The sequence below is a fragment of the Ranitomeya imitator genome, chromosome 5 (assembly GCF_032444005.1).
Source record: "Ranitomeya imitator isolate aRanImi1 chromosome 5, aRanImi1.pri, whole genome shotgun sequence".
Classification (NCBI taxonomy): domain Eukaryota; kingdom Metazoa; phylum Chordata; class Amphibia; order Anura; family Dendrobatidae; genus Ranitomeya; species Ranitomeya imitator.
In genome coordinates this window covers 546,024,241-546,042,834 of record NC_091286.1, presented here as the reverse complement: position 1 = coordinate 546,042,834, position 18,594 = coordinate 546,024,241, and the positions used below count along the sequence as shown (strand labels likewise).

At 45.1% G+C, this 18,594-nt stretch overlaps 1 protein-coding gene across 1 annotated transcript in view; it reads right to left on the bottom strand.

Moving 5' to 3' along the window:
- Positions 1-17,918, bottom strand: part of LOC138680867 (transmembrane 4 L6 family member 4-like) — a 57,826-nt gene extending 39,908 nt beyond the window's left edge. The window contains exon 1 of the mRNA XM_069768088.1: positions 17,474-17,918. Within this exon, the coding sequence (XP_069624189.1) occupies positions 17,474-17,647 (174 nt within the window). The 5' untranslated portion in view covers positions 17,648-17,918. The remainder of the gene's footprint in view (positions 1-17,473) is intronic.
- Between the last annotated feature and the right edge of the window lie 676 nt (positions 17,919-18,594).

Genomic DNA, 18,594 nt, shown 5'->3' with positions numbered 1-18,594 from the left:
GCATCATTCCATGTGCTGATCGGTTCCTCGGATCCATCTCTTCATGAACTATCTCAATAAAAATAATGGATTAAAAAAGCCTAAAACAGACAGATTTCACATGACATGAGACATTGTATTCCTGTGTTGTCATTTTGCTTCTGCTATTTGAGAACTGTATACAGTATTTCTAGATATCTACTTCTCACAGAATCTATTCTGCATTAGATGAATATCACTTGTTGTATGGTTACTATAGCTGTAGTGAACACGCCACGCTGCCAGTAGCAATGTAGATAGAAGTATTGGAAAAATAAACCCCAACATTTTCGTGATCTTGCCTATATTTCTTGCTAAAATTGTGCACTATGAAAAACATTTATAACTATTCCCCACTCCAGGCTTTTAACTTGTGTCATCTCAACATATAAGCAATGTCAATAACCTCAGCTACCTACAGAAGAAGAGGTCATTACTACTCGGTAGAATGACCTGAGAATTTTCGCTGATGGTACAGAAATTTGGATGCTTATCTTGGATGACCTTTGTGATGAAACATGGGGTTGCTTACAAAATGTGCTTATTTCATTTTAGCTAATTCTTTCCTAACTCATTATGATGGTTGGACCCTGGTACTGATCTTTATGGGGCATCTTGACAGAGGTTTCCCCCGTGATAATGTTACTGTATCTCAAGGATCCGATCCAATATACTATTATGATCATTAAGGAAACGGTTACTGCAACAATACATTCCTGTTTGGAATGTAGTAATTATTACGATGTTTAAACCCAACCAAGCCAAATGTAATCAACTGATCACTGCTGATCGAGCTTCTCCACCCCTGGCTATAACAACCAATCAGGAACCTCAATGCATCTTCTCGTTTCTCCTGCATCTGGCACTGTATGGCAGGTATATAAACATTTTTCTCAATCAAAGGTGAATCCTTCTAAGTAGGGATCACCTCTATGATGACCTATCAAGGCATACAACGCAGGTTCCTGAGCGGAGGCAGTCTTGTTAATTCTTTGAGGTTGTCCCGTGAAAACAAGTTGTCACTTATCCCCAAGTTGATTGGTGGGGGTTCAACTGCTGGGATCCGTACCGATCAGTAGAATGGGGAACTTTTATCCCTGTATGAATGTAGTGGCAGTGCGCATGTGCAACTGTTGCTCTATTCCTTTCCTCTATCAGGCTGCACAGCGCTGCACTCGCCTTTCTCAGCAGCCACGTACAGAACAAATGATGTAGCAGTCAGGAATCTGATCTTTCGCTCCATTTTGTAAATGGGATAAAAGGCCACATCCAGGACAAAAAATCTCTATTCCCAATATTATGTAAGCGAATATACCACCTGACCTCATCAGTTTATGTTAGGTGTAGGTCGTCCAGGCCACGTTTGCAGCTCAGTTAGGATTTGGCAAGTTTGGACAAATTTATTTAAAGTGTATGGGGAACTTTTGCTAATTAGAATAAAGATGAAACACAAGCCCTGACCTAGTCTATTGGGATATAGTCATCTGTTTTTGGAGGCGACAATAAGCCAAGTTTTTCACTTCAGGGAAAGCGACTTTAGGGCCTATACTCACCAGCGAGAAACTTGGATAAGTCTCGCATGTTAATACCCGACACTCAGGAGCGGAGCGTGCGGCCGCATAGGAATACATGCAGCCACACGCTCCGCTCCTGAGTGCCGGCAGCAGCGCTGGGTAGGGTTGAGCGACCTTGACCTTTTTAGAGTCGAGCCGTGTTTCGCGAAACCCGACTATCTTAGAAGTCGAGTCGAGTGGAATCGGCCGATTATCGCGAAAAGTCGGGTATCGCCCGAAACACGAAACCCAATGCAAGTCAATGGGGGAGCATAGTCGGCAGTGAGTGGAGGCCAGGAAAACACCTACACTGCCCATTTTAATGGCAAAAACATCCATTCTTGTTAAAGAAGCTTGTCAATCGTAATTTACCTTATAATAATTGGAAGGCATTTGAAATTGGGGGTCATTTGGCTAAAGTTGTGGGGGGTAGGGCTGGTTCAAGTAATTAGTGGGCCCAGTAAATCTGGACCACGTCACGGCAGTGGAGCAGGGAGAGGTAAGTATTTAAACTTTGCAAGTGCTGTGATCCTGAGCAAGCAGGGGGGGCCCACTCGTTGGCATTGGCACTGGCACAGGGCCCCTTAAAGTACAGCGGTGTGTTTGCACGGCGGGGGCGCCTCCCACCGGCAGCAACACTTTTGCGTACTATGAGAGGCCCTGTGCCAGTGACGTCGCCAACTAGTATTCCTCCCCCCGCCTGATGAAGGAACCTGCACTTTCATCTGCACCTTCCTCTTTGTCCCCGTGTAAGGTGGTATGGCATGCGGGAAGAGGAACCTGACTTTCAGCAGGGTCACAATCTTGCTGTGTAGCGTGCACGGGGAATTTTGCGTTATGGGTCAATGTACCAGCAGACTCATCTATCACTGGCTGGGCAATGGGCAGGATGAGGAGGAAACACAGATATAGGCCCAAAGAATAAAGTGGGCTAAATGCAGTTCAAAATTGGTAACACAGGACTAACCAGGGGGCATTGCAGTGGAGGACAACTGGAATGAGAGGCTGACACAGAGAGTAGGCCCAAATCAGTAAGTAGTCGACATGCAGTTCAAAATTGGCAACCGTAGTAAACAGGCGGCCCAGCTTTGTTCAGTTGAGGAGAACAGCAAGGAGTGGCAGACACCGATAGTAGGCCCCAACCCAACTAGTAGGCCAAATGCAGTCTAACATTAACAACTACTTAACAAGAGCCTGAAAATGGAATTTCAGGACAGGAAACCAGGAGAACAGCAAGGAGTGGCAGACACCGATAGTAGGCCCCAAACCAACTAGTACGCCAAATGCAGTTGTTCCATTTAACTACAATTTAATGAGAGCCTGAAGATAGAAGTTCAGGAAAGGCAACCTGGAGAACACCTTGGAGTGGAACACACCATCTCTCTACACCCCATACCCAATTTGTAGGCCTAATGCAGTGTAGTTTTCAACAACTACTAAACGAGAGTCGGAAGATCGAAGCAATGTGGACGAAACCTGGGGAACACCTTGGAGTGTAACACACGTCTCTCTACACCCCATACCCAATTTGTAGGCCTAATGCAGTGTAGATTTCTACAACTACTAAACGAGAGTCGGAAGACCGAAGCAATGTGGACGAAACCTGGGGAACACCTTGGAGTGGAACACACCATTTCTCTACACCCCATACCCAATTTGTAGGCCTAATGCAGTGTAGTTTTCTACAACTACTAAACGAGAGCATGAAGATCGAAGCAATGGAGAGGAAACCTGGGGAAAACCTTGGAGTGGAACACACCATCTCTCTACACCCCATACCCAATTTGTAGGCCTAATGCAGCGTAGTTTCCAACAACTACTAAACGAGAGCATGAAGATTGAAGCTCAGGAAAGGCAACCTGGAGAACACCTTGGAGTGGAACACACAATCTCTCTACACCCCATACCCAATTTGTAGGCCTAATGCAGCGTAGTTTCCAACAACTACTAAACGAGAGCATGAAGATCGAAGCAATGGAGAGGAAACCTGGGGAACACCTTGGAGTGGAACACACCATCTCTCTACACCCCATACCCAATTTGTAGGCCTAATGCAGCGTAGTTTCCAACAACTACTAAACGAGAGCATGAAGATCGAACCAATGGCGATGAAACCTGGGGAACACCTTGGAGTGGAACACACCATCTCACTACACCCCATACCCAATTTGTAGGCCTAATGCAGCGTAGTTTCCAACAACTACTAAACGAGAGCATGAAGATTGAAGCTCAGGAAAGGCAACCTGGAGAACATCTTGGAGTGGAACACACCATCTCTCTACACCCCATACCCAATTTGTAGGCCTAATGCAGTGTAGTTTTCTACAACTACTAAACGAGAGCATGAAGATCGAAGCAATGGAGAGGAAACCTGGGGAACACCTTGGAGTGGAACACACCATCTCTCTACACCCCATACCCAATTTGTAGGCCTAATGCAGCATAGTTTCCAACAACTACTAAACGAGAGCATGAAGATCGAAGCTCAGGAAAGGCAACCTGGAGAACACCTTGGAGTGGAACACACCATCTCTCTACACCCCATACCCAATTTGTAGGCCTAATGCAGCGTAGTTTCCAACAACTACTAAACGAGAGCATGAAGATCGAAGCAATGGAGAGGAAACCTGGGGAACACCTTGGAGTGGAACACACCATCTCTCTACACCCCATACCCAATTTGTAGGCCTAATGCAGCGTAGTTTCCAACAACTACTAAACGAGAGCATGAAGATTGAAGCTCAGGAAAGGCAACCTGGAGAACATCTTGGAGTGGAACACACCATCTCTCTACACCCCATACCCAATTTGTAGGCCTAATGCAGCGTAGTTTCCAACAACTACTAAACGAGAGCATGAAGATTGAAGCTCAGGAAAGGCAACCTGGAGAACACCTTGGAGTGGAACACACCATCTCTCTACACCCCATACCCAATTTGTAGGCCTAATGCAGCGTAGTTTCCAACAACTACTAAACGAGAGCATGAAGATTGATGCTCAGGAAAGGCAACCTGGAGAACACCTTGGAGTGGAACACACCATCTCTCTACACCCCATACCCAATTTGTAGGCCTAATGCAGCGTAGTTTCCAACAACTACTAAACGAGAGCATGAAGATTGAAGCTCAGGAAAGGCAACCTGGAGAACACCTTGGAGTGGAACACACCATCTCTCTACACCCCATACCCAATTTGTAGGCCTAATGCAGCGTAGTTTCCAACAACTACTAAACGAGAGCATGAAGATCGAAGCAATGGAGAGGAAACCTGGGGAACACCTTGGAGTGGAACACACCATCTCTCTACACCCCATACCCAATTTGTAGGCCTAATGCAGCATAGTTTCCAACAACTACTAAACGAGAGCATGAAGATCGAAGCTCAGGAAAGGCAACCTGGAGAACACCTTGGAGTGGAACACACCATCTCTCTACACCCCATACCCAATTTGTAGGCCTAATGCAGCGTAGTTTCCAACAACTACTAAACGAGAGCATGAAGATCGAAGCAATGGAGAGGAAACCTGGGGAACACCTTGGAGTGGAACACACCATCTCTCTACACCCCATACCCAATTTGTAGGCCTAATGCAGCGTAGTTTCCAACAACTACTAAACGAGAGCATGAAGATTGAAGCTCAGGAAAGGCAACCTGGAGAACATCTTGGAGTGGAACACACCATCTCTCTACACCCCATACCCAATTTGTAGGCCTAATGCAGCGTAGTTTCCAACAACTACTAAACGAGAGCATGAAGATTGAAGCTCAGGAAAGGCAACCTGGAGAACACCTTGGAGTGGAACACACCATCTCTCTACACCCCATACCCAATTTGTAGGCCTAATGCAGCGTAGTTTCCAACAACTACTAAACGAGAGCATGAAGATTGATGCTCAGGAAAGGCAACCTGGAGAACACCTTGGAGTGGAACACACCATCTCTCTACACCCCATACCCAATTTGTAGGCCTAATGCAGCGTAGTTTCCAACAACTACTAAACGAGAGCATGAAGATTGAAGCTCAGGAAAGGCAACCTGGAGAACACCTTGGAGTGGAACACACCATCTCTCTACACCCCATACCCAATTTGTAGGCCTAATGCAGCGTAGTTTCCAACAACTACTAAACGAGAGCATGAAGATCGAAGCAATGGAGAGGAAACCTGGGGAACACCTTGGAGTGGAACACACCATCTCTCTACACCCCATACCCAATTTGTAGGCCTAATGCAGCGTAGTTTCCAACAACTACTAAACAAGAGCATGAAGATCGAACCAATGGCGATGAAACCTGGGGAACACCTTGGAGTGGAACACACCATCTCTCTACACCCCATACCCAATTTGTAGGCCTAATGCAGCGTAGTTTCCAACAACTACTAAACAAGAGCATGAAGATCGAACCAATGGCGATGAAACCTGGGGAACACCTTGGAGTGGAACACACCATCTCTCTACACCCCATACCCAATTTGTAGGCCTAATGCAGCGTAGTTTCCAACAACTACTAAACAAGAGCATGAAGATTGAAGCTCAGGAAAGGCAACCTGGAGAACACCTTGGAGTGGAACACACCATCTCTCTACACCCCATACCCAATTTGTAGGCCTAATGCAGCGTAGTTTCCAACAACTACTAAACGAGAGCATGAAGATTGAAGCTCAGGAAAGGCAACCTGGGGAACACCTTGGAGTGGAACACACCATCTCTCTACACCCCATACCCAATTTGTAGGCCTAATGCAGCGTAGTTTCCAACAACTACTAAACGAGAGCATGAAGATTGAAGCTCAGGAAAGGCAACCTGGAGAACACCTTGGAGTGGAACACACCATCTCTCTACACCCCATACCCAATTTGTAGGCCTAATGCAGCGTAGTTTCCAACAACTACTAAACGAGAGCATGAAGATTGAAGCAATGGAGAGGAAACCTGGGGAACACCTTGGGGAGGCAGACACCGTTAGTAGGCCCTACCAAAGTTGTACACCCAATGCAGTTTTAAAATTCCTAGAGGCTGAAAACAAGACTATTGACGCTCAGCTTTTTTCAAAGGAACACAGCTGAATTGAGTGGCGCAGACAGACACAGGTAGTAGGACTCAAACCAAAAATGTGGCTCACTGCAGCAGAAAAAAGTTACAGGGGTACACAAGCTGCAGTGCTCTGGGCAGTGGAGGACAAGTTCAATAGTGAACCGCAGACAGACTTTGTACGCCTACTATTAAAAAAAGGATGCTCTATGCAATTATAAATAGGTTCTAGGGGTACACGGGCAGCAGTGGTGTGGTCAGTGGAGGCCTAGTGGAAGGAGTGACCGCAGACAGGCATCGAAGGCCTAAAATAATAACACATGGCTGTAGGCAATTTTAAATTGGTTCCAGGGGTACACGGGCAGCAGTGGCCTGGTCAGTGTAGTAGTAGTAGAAAGAACGGACCGCAGACAGGCATCGAAGGCCTAAAATAAAAAAATTGGGCTGGCTGTAGGCAATTTTAAATTGGTTCCAGGGGTACACGGGCAGCAGTGGCCTGGTCAGTGTAGTAGTAGTAGAAAGAACGGACCGCAGACAGGCATCGAAGGCCTAAAATGAAAAAAAAAAAGCTGTAGGTAATTTTAAATTGGTTCCAGGGGTACACGGGCAGCAGTGGTGTGGTCAGTGGAGGCATATTGTAAGGAGTGACCGCAGACAGGCATCGAAGGCCTAAAATAATAACACATGGCTGTAGGCAATTTTAAATTGGTTCCAGGGGTACACGGGCAGCAGTGGTGTGGTCAGTGGAGGCCTAGTGGAAGGAGTGACCGAAGACAGGCATCGAAGGCCTAAAATAAAAAAATTGGGCTGGCTGTAGGCAATTTTAAATTGGTTCCAGGGGTACACGGGCAGCAGTGGTGTGGTCAGTGGAGGCCTAGTGGAAGGAGTGACCGCAGACAGGCATCGAAGGCCTAAAATAATAACACATGGCTGTAGGCAATTTTAAATTGGTTCCAGGGGTACACGGGCAGCAGTGGCCTGGTCAGTGTAGTAGTAGTAGAAAGAACGGACCGCAGACAGGCATCGAAGGCCTAAAATAAAAAAATTGGGCTGGCTGTAGGCAATTTTAAATTGGTTCCAGGGGTACACGGGCAGCAGTGGTGTGGTCAGTGGAGGCCTAGTGGAAGGAGTGACCGCAGACAGGCATCGAAGGCCTAAAATAATAACACATGGCTGTAGGCAATTTTAAATTGGTTCCAGGGGTACACGGGCAGCAGTGGTGTGGTCAGTGGAGGCCTAGTGGAAGGAGTGACCGCAGACAGGCATCAAAGGCCTAAAATAAAAAAATTGGGCTGGCTGTAGGCAATTTTAAATTGGTTCCAGGGGTACACGGGCAGCAGTGGTGTGGTCAGTGGAGGCATATTGTAAGGAGTGACCGCAGACAGGCATCGAAGGTCTAAAATAATAACACATGGCTGTAGGCAATTTTAAATTGGTTCCAGGGGTACACGGGCAGCAGTGGCCTGGTCAGTGTAGTAGTAGTAGAAAGAACGGACCGCAGACAGGCATCGAAGGCCTAAAATAAAAAAATTGGGCTGGCTGTAGGCCATTTTAAATTGGTTCCAGGGGTACACGGGCAGCAGTGGTGTGGTCAGTGGAGGCATATTGTAAGGAGTGACCGCAGACAGGCATCGAAGGCCTAAAATAATAACACATGGCTGTAGGCAATTTTAAATTGGTTCCAGGGGTACACGGGCAGCAGTGGTGTGGTCAGTGGAGGCATAGTGGAAGGAGTGACCGCAGACAGGCTTCGAAGGCCTAACATAACAAAAATGTCAATACAATGGTATTGTCAGTGGCAGGCATTGAAGGATGTCAGCGCATAGACTAAACATTGGTGGAGCTGTGAGATAATTTTGCAAGTGGTAGAGCACTGTTTGAGCTGGAGGGGGGGGGGAACTGTCTTGTGGCCGGCGGTACAGGCCCAGGGCCCCTCATATTACAACGGTGTGTCTGACGTTGGGTGCGCACCACCACCGCCAGAGACACTTTATTGTACTAGGAGGGACCCAGTGGCAGTGCCGTCGACCAAAAGCGGGCACACCCACCTCTTCAGACAAACAGCACTCTCACGGGTGCTGTCGCCAAGTGTCGATACCACGGCCCCGTGTGGGGAGTTTGGCCATTTAGTGAGGTGTAAACATGTCGTATGCTGGACAATCAGGTGCAGAAAATTACGAGATTGGAAAAGGCATTCAGAATAGTCCACAGGCAAGACCTTTTCATAGGAAAGCTAGGTGTCAGCCGGGCAAGGTGGGGCAAAAGATTTCGAAATCCAGTTGTGGTTCATTTTAATGAAGGTTAGATCATCTACATTTTGGGTAGCCAGACGAGTCCTTTTTTCTGTTAGTATTGAACCTGCAGCACTGAATACTCTTTCTGATAGGACACTAGCTGCCGGGCAAGCAAGCTCCTGCAATGCATATTCTGCCAATTCTGGCCAGGTGTCTAATTTTGATGCCCAGTAATCAAATGGGAATGACGGTTGAGGGAGAACATCGATAAGGGATGAAAAATAGTTTGGAACCATACTGGACAAATGTTGTCTCCTGTCACTTTGAATTGATGCTGCAGTACCTGTCCTGTCTGCGGTCATAGCAAAATCACTCCACAACCTGGTCAGAAAACCCCTCTGGCCAACGCCACTTCTGATTTCTGCCCCTCTAACTCCTCTGGTCTGCTGGCCCCTGCAGCTCGTGTGAGAACGATCACGGGCGCTGTGTGCAGGGAATGCCAGAAGCAAACAGTCAACAAGAGTTGATTGTTTGGTTGCTAATATTAGTTCCAAGTTCTCATGTGGCATTATATTTTGCAATTTGCCTTTATAGCGAGGATCAAGGAGGCAGGCCAACCAGTAATCGTCATCGTTCATCAATTTAGTTATGCGTGTGTCCCTTTTGAGGATACGTAAGGCATAATCCGCCATGTGGGCCAAAGTTCCAGTTCTCAAATCTGCGGTTGTGCTTGGTTGAGGGGCAGTTTCAGGCAAATCCACGTCACTTGTGTCCCTCCAAAAACCAGAACCCGGCCTTGCCGCGCCACCAATTTCCAGTGGCCCCGGAAAAGCTTCCTCATTAAAAATATAATCATCCCCATCATCCTCCTCGTCCTCCTCCTCCTCTTCACCCGCTAACTCGTCCTGTACACTGCCCTGGCCAGACAATGGCTGACTGTCATCAAGGCTTTCCTCTTCCTCAGCTGCAGACGCCTGATCCTTTATGTGCGTCAAACTTTGCATCAGCAGACGCATTAGGGGGATGCTCATGCTTATTATGGCGTTGTCTGCACTAACCAGCCGTGTGCATTCCTCAAAACACTGAAGGACTTGACACATGTCTTGAATCTTCGATCACTGCACACCTGACAACTCCATGTCTGCCATCCTACTGCCTGCCCGTGTATGTGTATCCTCCCACAAAAACATAACAGCCCGCCTCTGTTCGCACAGTCTCTGAAGCATGTGCAGTGTTGAGTTCCACCTTGTTGCAACGTCTATGATTAGGCGATGCTGGGGAAGGTTCAAAGAACGCTGATAGGTCTGCATACGGCTGGAGTGTACGGGCGAACGGCGGATATGTGAGCAAAGTCCACGCACTTTGAGGAGCAGGTCGGATAACCCCGGATAACTTTTCAGGAAGCACTGCACCACCAGGTTTAAGGTGTGAGCCAGGCAAGGAATGTGTTTCAGTTGGGAAAGGGAGATGGCAGCCATGAAATTCCTTCCGTTATCACTCACTACCTTGCCTGCCTCAAGATCTACAGTGCCCAGCCACGACTGCGTTTCTTTCTGCAAGAACTCGGACAGAACTTCCGCGGTGTGTCTGTTGTCGCCCAAACACTTCATAGCCAATACAGCCTGCTGACGTTTGCCAGTAGCTGCCCCATAATGGGAGACCTGGTGTGCAACAGTGGCAGCTGCGGATGGAGTGGTTGTGCGACTGCGGTCTGTGGACGAGCTCTCGCATCTGCAGGAGGACGAAGAGGAGGAGGAGGGGGTGCGAACGGCTACAGCCAACTGTTTCCTAGACCGTGGGCTAGGCAGAACTGTCCCAAACTTGATGTCCCCTGTGGACTCTGCATCCACAACATTCACCCAGTGTGCCGTGATGGACACGTAACGTCCCTGGCCATGCCTACTGGTCCATGCATCTGTTGTCAGGTGCACCTTTGTGCTCACAGATTGCCTGAGTGCATGGACGATGCGCTCTTTAACATGCTGGTGGAGGGCTGGGATGGCTTTTCTGGAAAAAAAGTGTCGACTGGGTAGCTCGTAGCGTGGTACAGCGTAGTCCATCAGGGCTTTGAAAGCTTCGCTTTCAACTAACCGGTAGGGCATCATCTCTAACGAGATTAGTCTAGCTATGTGGGCGTTCAAACCCTGTGTACGCGGATGCGAGGCTAAGTACTTCCTTTTTCTAACCATAGTCTCATGTAGGGTGAGCTGGACTGGAGAGCTGGAGATCGTGGAACTAGCGGGGGTGCCGGTGGATATGGCAGTCTGAGAGACGGTGGGAGATGGTATTGTTGCCGCCGGTGCCCTAGATGCAGTGTTTCCTACTACGAAACTGGTGATTCCCTGACCCTGACTGCTTTGGCCTGGCAAAGAAACCTGCACAGATACTGCAGGTGGTGCGGAAAATGGTGGCCCTACACTGCCGGAAGGGATGTTGCGTTGCTGACTAGCTTCATTGGCCGAGGGTGCTACAACCTTAAGGGACGTTTGGTAGTTAGTCCAGGCTTGCAAATGCATGGTGGTTAAATGTCTATGCATGCAACTTGTATTGAGACTTTTCAGATTCTGTCCTCTGCTTAAGGTAGTTGAACATTTTTGACAGATGACTTTGCGCTGATCAATTGGATGTTGTTTAAAAAAATGCCAGACTGCACTCTTTCTAGCATCGGATACCTTTTCAGGCATTGCAGACTGAGCTTTAACCGGATGGCCACGCTGTCCTCCAACAGGTTTTGGCTTTGCCACGCGTTTTGGGCAAGATACGGGCCCGGCAGATGGAACCTGTTGCGATGTTGATGCCTGCTGCGGCCCCTCCTCCTCCGCTTCAGAACTGCTGTCGCCTGCACCCTGTTCCCCCAATGGCTGCCAATCGGGGTCAAGAACTGGGTCATCTATTACCTCTTCTTGTAGCTCGTGTGCAACTTCGTCTGTGTCACCGTGTCGGTCGGTGGTATAGCGTTCGTGATGGGGCAACATAGTCTCATCAGGGTCTGATTCTTGATCATTACCCTGCGAGGGCAATGTTGTGGTCTGAGTCAAAGGACCAGCATAGTAGTCTGGCTGTGGCTGTGCATCAGTGCACTCCATGTCAGATTCAACTTGTAATGGGCATGGACTGTTAACTGCTTCACTTTCTAAGCCAGGGACGGTATGTGTAAAGAGCTCCATGGAGTAACCCGTTGTGTCGCCTGCTGCATTCTTCTCTGTTGTTGTTTTTGCTGAAGAGGACAAGGAAGCGACTTGTCCCTGACCGTGAACATCCACTAACGACGCGCTGCTTTGACATTTACCAGTTTCACGAGAGGAGGCAAAAGAGCTAGAGGCTGAGTCAGCAAAATAAGCCAAAACTTGCTCTTGCTGCTCCGGCTTTAAAAGCGGTTTTCCTACTCCCAGAAAAGGGAGCGTTCGAGGCCTTGTGTAGCCAGACGACGAACCTGGCTCCACAGCTCCAGACTTAGGTGCAATATTTTTTTTCCCACGACCAGCTGATGCTCCACCACTACCATTACCCTCATTACCAGCTGACAATGAACGCCCACGGCCACGACCTCTTCCACCAGACTTCCTCATTGTTTTAAAAATGTAACCAAACTAACGGTATTTGTTGCTGTCACACAACTTACACGGTGAGCTATAACTTCAGTATGATTTAGCTACCCCTTTACAGGTGAGTGAGACCACAATGAAAATCAGGCACAATGTTACACACTCTGTTGTTGGTGGCAACAAATGAGAGAGATGCCACACACGCAGGACTGTCACTGAAGCACAAATGTAAATATTAATCTCCCACTGATTTGATTTTTTTTTTTTTTCAGGGAGACTTTAGGAAAAAAAAAATAATAGAATAAAATGATTTTTTCAGGAAGAATTTAGAAACCAAATAAAATAAAATGATTTTTTCTGGGAGAATTTAGAAAACAAATAAAACAAAAAAAGGCTTTCTATGGCCCACTGAGTGAGAGATGACGCACACAGGAGTCAGGAGTGGCACCCAAGCCCAGAGGCCAATATTGATCTCCCACTGATTGATGTAGTGATTTTTTCAGGTAGATTTTGGAACCCAAATCAAGCTAAAAAAATAATAGGCTTTCTATGGCCCACAATTGGAGAGAGAGAGATGGCACACCCAGGAGTCAAGACTGGCACACAAGCAGAAAGGGCAATATTAATCTCCCACTGATTTGATTTTTTTTTTTTTTTCAGGGAGACTTTAGGAAAAAAAAATAATAGAATAAAATGATTTTTTCAGGAAGAATTTAGAAACCAAATAAAATAAAATGATTTTTTCTGGGAGAATTTAGAAAACAAATAAAACAAAAAAAGGCTTTCTATGGCCCACTGAGTGAGAGATGACGCACACAGGAGTCAGGAGTGGCACACAAGCCCAGAGGCCAATATTTATCTCCCACTGATTGATGTAGTGATTTTTTCAGGTAGATTTTGGAACCCAAATCAAGCTAAAAAAATAATAGGCTTCGGATGGCCCACAATTGGAGAGAGAGAGAGAGATGGCACACCCAGGAGTCAAGACTGGCACACAAGCAGAAAGGGCAATATTAATCTCCCACTGATTTGATTTTTTTTTTTTTTTCCGGGAGACTTTAGGAAAAAAAAATAATAGAATAAAATGATTTTTTCAGGAAGAATTTAGAAACCAAATAAAATAAAATGATTTTTTCAGGGAGAATTTAGAAAACAAATAAAACAAAAAAAGGCTTTCTATGGCCCACTGAGTGAGAGATGACGCACACAGGAGTCAGGAGTGGCACACAAGCCCAGAGGCCAATATTTATCTCCCACTGATTGATGTAGTGATTTTTTCAGGTAGATTTTGGAACCCAAATCAAGCTAAAAAAATAATAGGCTTTCTATGGCCGACAATTGGAGAGAGAGAGAGAGAGATGGCACACCCAGGAGTCAAGACTGGCACACAAGCAGAAAGGGCAATATTAATCTCCCACTGATTTGATTTTTTTTTTTTTTTCAGGGAGACTTTAGGAAAAAAAAATAATAGAATAAAATGATTTTTTCAGGAAGAATTTAGAAACCAAATAAAATAAAATGATTTTTTCTGGGAGAATTTAGAAAACAAATAAAAGAAAAAATAGGCTTTCTATGGCCCACGGAGTGAGAGATGACGCACACAGGAGTCAGGAGTGGCACACAAGCCCAGAGGCCAATATTGTTCTCCCAATGATTGATGTAGTGATTTTTTCAGGTAGATTTTGGAACCCAAATCAAGCTAAAAAAATAATAGGCTTTCTATGGCCCACAATTGGAGAGAGAGAGAGAGAGATGGCACACCCAGGAGTCAAGACTGGCACACAAGCAGAAAGGGCAATATTAATCTCCCACTGATTTGATTTTTTTTTTTTTTCCAGGGAGACTTTAGAAAAAAATAATAATAAAAAAAAATGATTTTTTCAGGAAGAATTTAGAAACCAAATAAAATAAAAATGATTTTTTCAGGGAGAATTTATAAAACAAATAAAACAAAAAATAGGCTTTCTATGGCCCACTGAGTGAGAGATGACGCACACAGGAGTCAGGAGTGGCACACAAGCCCAGAGGCCAATATTTATCTCCCACTGATTGATTTATTGATTTTTTCAGGTAGAATTTAGAACCCAAATCAACCAAAAACATAAATAGGCTTTCTATGGCCCACTATTTGTGAGAGAGATGGCACGCTCAGGACTGGCACACAAGCCCAGAGGCCAATATTAATCTCCCACTTTTTATTTTTTTTCAGGGAAAATTTATAAACCCAATAAAAAAAATAATAAATAGGTTTTCTATGGCCCACTATCTGAGAGAGAGAGATGGCACGCTTAGGACTGGCACACAAGCCCAAAGGCCAATATTAATCTCCCTTTTTTTTTTCAGGGAGAATTTATAAAACCAAAAAAAAATAAAAAATAGGCTTTCTATGGCCCACTATTTGTGAGAGAGATGGCACGCTCAGGACTGGCACACAAGCCCAGAGGCCAATATTAATCTCCCACTTTTTTTTTTTTGTTCCAGGGAAAATTTATAAACCCAATAAAAAAAATAATAAATAGGCTTTCTATGGCCCACTATCTGAGAGAGAGAGATGGCACGCTTAGGACTGGCACACAAGCCCAAAGGCCAATATTAATCTCCCTTTTTTTTTCAGGGAGAATTTATAAAACCAAAAAAAAAAAAAAAAATAGGCTTTCTATGGCCCACTATTTGTGAGAGAGATGGCACGCTCAGGACTGGCACACAAGCCCAGAGGCCAATATTAATCTCCCACTTTTTTTTTTTTGTTCCAGGGAAAATTTATAAACCCAATAAAAAAAAAAATAAATAGGCTTTCTATGGCCCACTATCTGAGAGAGAGAGATGGCACGCTTAGGACTGGCACACAAGCCCAAAGGCCAATATTAATCTCCCACTGATTGATTTATTGATTTTTTCAGGTAGAATTTAGAACCCAAATAAAGCAAAAAAAAAAAAAATAGGCTTTCTATGGCCCACTGAGTAAGTGATGATGCACACAGGAGTCAGGAGTGGCACACAAGCCCTGAGGCCAATATTTTTCTCCCACTGATTGATGTAGTGATTTTTTCAGGTAGATTTTAGAACCCAAATCAAGCAAAAAAATAAATAGGCTTTCTATGGCCCACTGACTGAGAGATGGCACACACAGGAGTCAAGAGTGGCACACAAGCCCTGAGGCCAATATTTTTCTCCCACTGATTGATGTAGTGATTTTTTCAGGTAGATTTTATAACCCAAATCAAGCAAAAAAATAAATAGGCTTTCTATGGCCCACTGAGTGAGAGATGGCACACACAGGGATGGCACTCTAGCAGAAATGTCAATCTTAATCTCCCACAAAAAACAAAAAAACAAAAAACAAACAGGGAGTGTCCAACAATTACTATCTCCCTGCAGTAATCTCAGCCAGGTATGGCAGGCAGCAATAAGGAGTGGACTGATGCACAAATTAAATAAAAAGTGTGGACAAACAAAAATGATAGCTGTGCAGAAAGGAAGGAACAAGAGGATTTGTGCTTTGAAAAAAGCAGTTGGTTTGCACAGCGGCGTACACACAGCAATGCAGCTATCAGGGAGCCTTCTAGGGCAGCCCAATGAGCTACAGCGCTGAGGGGAAAAAAAAAAATGTAGCTTCCACTGTCCCTGCACACCGAAGGTGGTGTTGGGCAGTGGAAATCGCTACAGCACAAGCGGTTTGGTGGTTAATGGACCCTGCCTAACGCTATCCCTGCTTCTGAAGAAGCGGCAGCAACCTCTCCCTAAGCTCAGATCAGCAGCAGTAACATGGCGGTCGGCGGGAACGCCCCTTTATAGCCCCTGTGACGCCGCAGACAGCAAGCCAATCACTGCAATGCCCTTCTCTAAGATGGTGGGGACCAGGACCTATGTCATCACGCTGCCCACACTCTGCGTTTACCTTCATTGGCTGAGAAATGGCGCTTTTCGCGTCATTGAAACGCGACTTTGGCGCGAAAGTCGCGTACCGCATGGCCGACCCCGCACAGGGGTCGGATCGGGTTTCATGAAACCCGACTTTGCCAAAAGTCGACGACTTTTGAAAATGAACGACCCGTTTCTCTCAACCCTAGCGCTGGGTATTGACGTGTGAGACTCATCCAAGTTTCTCGCAGGTGAGTATGAGCCCTTAGTGGAACCATTTTCCTATTCCTGCAGAATTTTTATGAGCTATTTTAGGAGGTTTTGAAGCAGTTTTGAAGCATGTTTTACTAGTTTTTTGCTACCTTTTGAATTGACAATGAGCAGATACGATGAGGAAGTGATGTATTACTGGTTTTTACCATTGCAAGGTTTTAAAAAATTTGTATGAGCAGGAACTCTAATTTTTCAATGAAATGAAAATGGAGTGCGCTCAGAGGATTATAAGCTTTTTTAATGTGGATTTTGGAAGATCTGCTTCAAATTAAAAAACTCTGTGTGAACCTAGATTGAAGGTAAAACCTAATAGCTTCATATTGCACATTCTATTCCCAAAAGATCCCTGGTGACACAGGATCTGAGATTTCAATACATATGTAAATAAAAAAAAACAATCACCAACCTTCTAATAAGAGATAAATATGCATATATTTACATATTTAAGTGTGAAAGTGCTTTACTTAAAAATAATTGAAAACAATTGCTAACTTTAGCATGTTCAATACCGTAATTTGTGCTCTTAATAAAGTTGTCAGGTGAAAAGAAGTTTGATAAGATCAGTGATAATTTGTGTGGATCGGACTGGTAGGACCTGTACGAACCAGTTTGGCAGAAAGGAGCGCTTCTTTTCCATTTACAATGGAGCGGCAGTGCGCAGACTGATACTGCATTCATTGTCTGTGAGATTCCTAAGAAAAGGAAACTGCAGCCCTCAGTAGTGTGCTAGAGAACGATTGGAACAGCTGGCCAGCATGCACACTGCCGCTCCATTCGAAAGGGGATAAAAGTGCCTTGCTCAGCTAATCGGTTGAGTTCCCAGCAGTCGGACCCCACCGATTCAGCTGGCCAGGGAATAAGTGATAGTATCATTAAAGTATCATAGACAATCCCTTTAAGGTAGCATACACAAATAAATATGGGAGTTATTTCTAAATATTAAAAGAGCTATTACTCACCAGAACCCCAGATCCCAATATTCCACCAAAGTACCAGACTTCATCTGAGATGTGCCCATTGCTCTCTGCAACCTTCCCTCCAGGAAAGAACAGCAGGATGTTTGCAAGAATACACAGTATAGCTAATGGAATCAGAGCAATGCCCAGGCACTTTGCACAGCCCCCAGAGCACATGCTGGCAATGTAGAAGTGTTCTGCTGGTTACTGGAGTGTCTTGTGATAGAAGTATTAGAATAATCCTGGCTGGTCTGATGCTCCCCTCGAAGTGATCTCACAGTGACCCAGTCATTTGTATGACCACAGTCAACAGAATTCCACTAAATACATTAGCATATGACAGCCTTACATTTTGCCATGACAACTTATATGCTCTGTTAATATTCTACTTGGAAGAACAGAGTACTTTCATTGATCGGTCTTTCTCGCACTGATACAGATATTAAAATAACTCAAATGTTTCAGCCCAAAATTTTAGCATACACAACCTTCTCTTACCTTTACCTCTTCTAATGATTAACTATTGGTTGGACATAGTGAGGGGTTATCCTCTCACTCTCTGATGAAAGTCAAATAAGAGTGATGTTGATTCTGTTTTTTAGATTGTTGGATAATGGTAGTTTATGTTATCTTGAATATTAATTAATTAAAATATTCAACATGGACATGACAAGTATGTCACACTTCCGTTTTCCCGTTGTAAAACATTCATCTTGATTTCCAGTGGTTTTATGTCCAAATATAGACCATACCTGAGAATATGTGGGATTCAAATTATATTCTTTGAAATGTGCTAATGGGTTTTGAAATAAGTATATAGTGGCAAAAAAATCAGCACCTCCCACACTTAGCCATAGCTACCAGTGTAGCAGGGATATCAGTTGCTCTATGGCCTAATAAGGGGTCCCATTTTTACTTTTGTAAGGAAGTGGACAAGAGAGGAGATGAGTAGTGTTGATGACTAGCTGAGTAACTGCAAGCAAACACCGCCATCTGCATGTCAAAGGCCAAAGTGAAAATAAATGAAGAAATATAGTAGTTGGAACCGAATAGTGGGAACCTATATCATGACAGGAAGAGTGTGAAGACAACATCAGGTAGGTGACCCCTATGTCACAGTTACT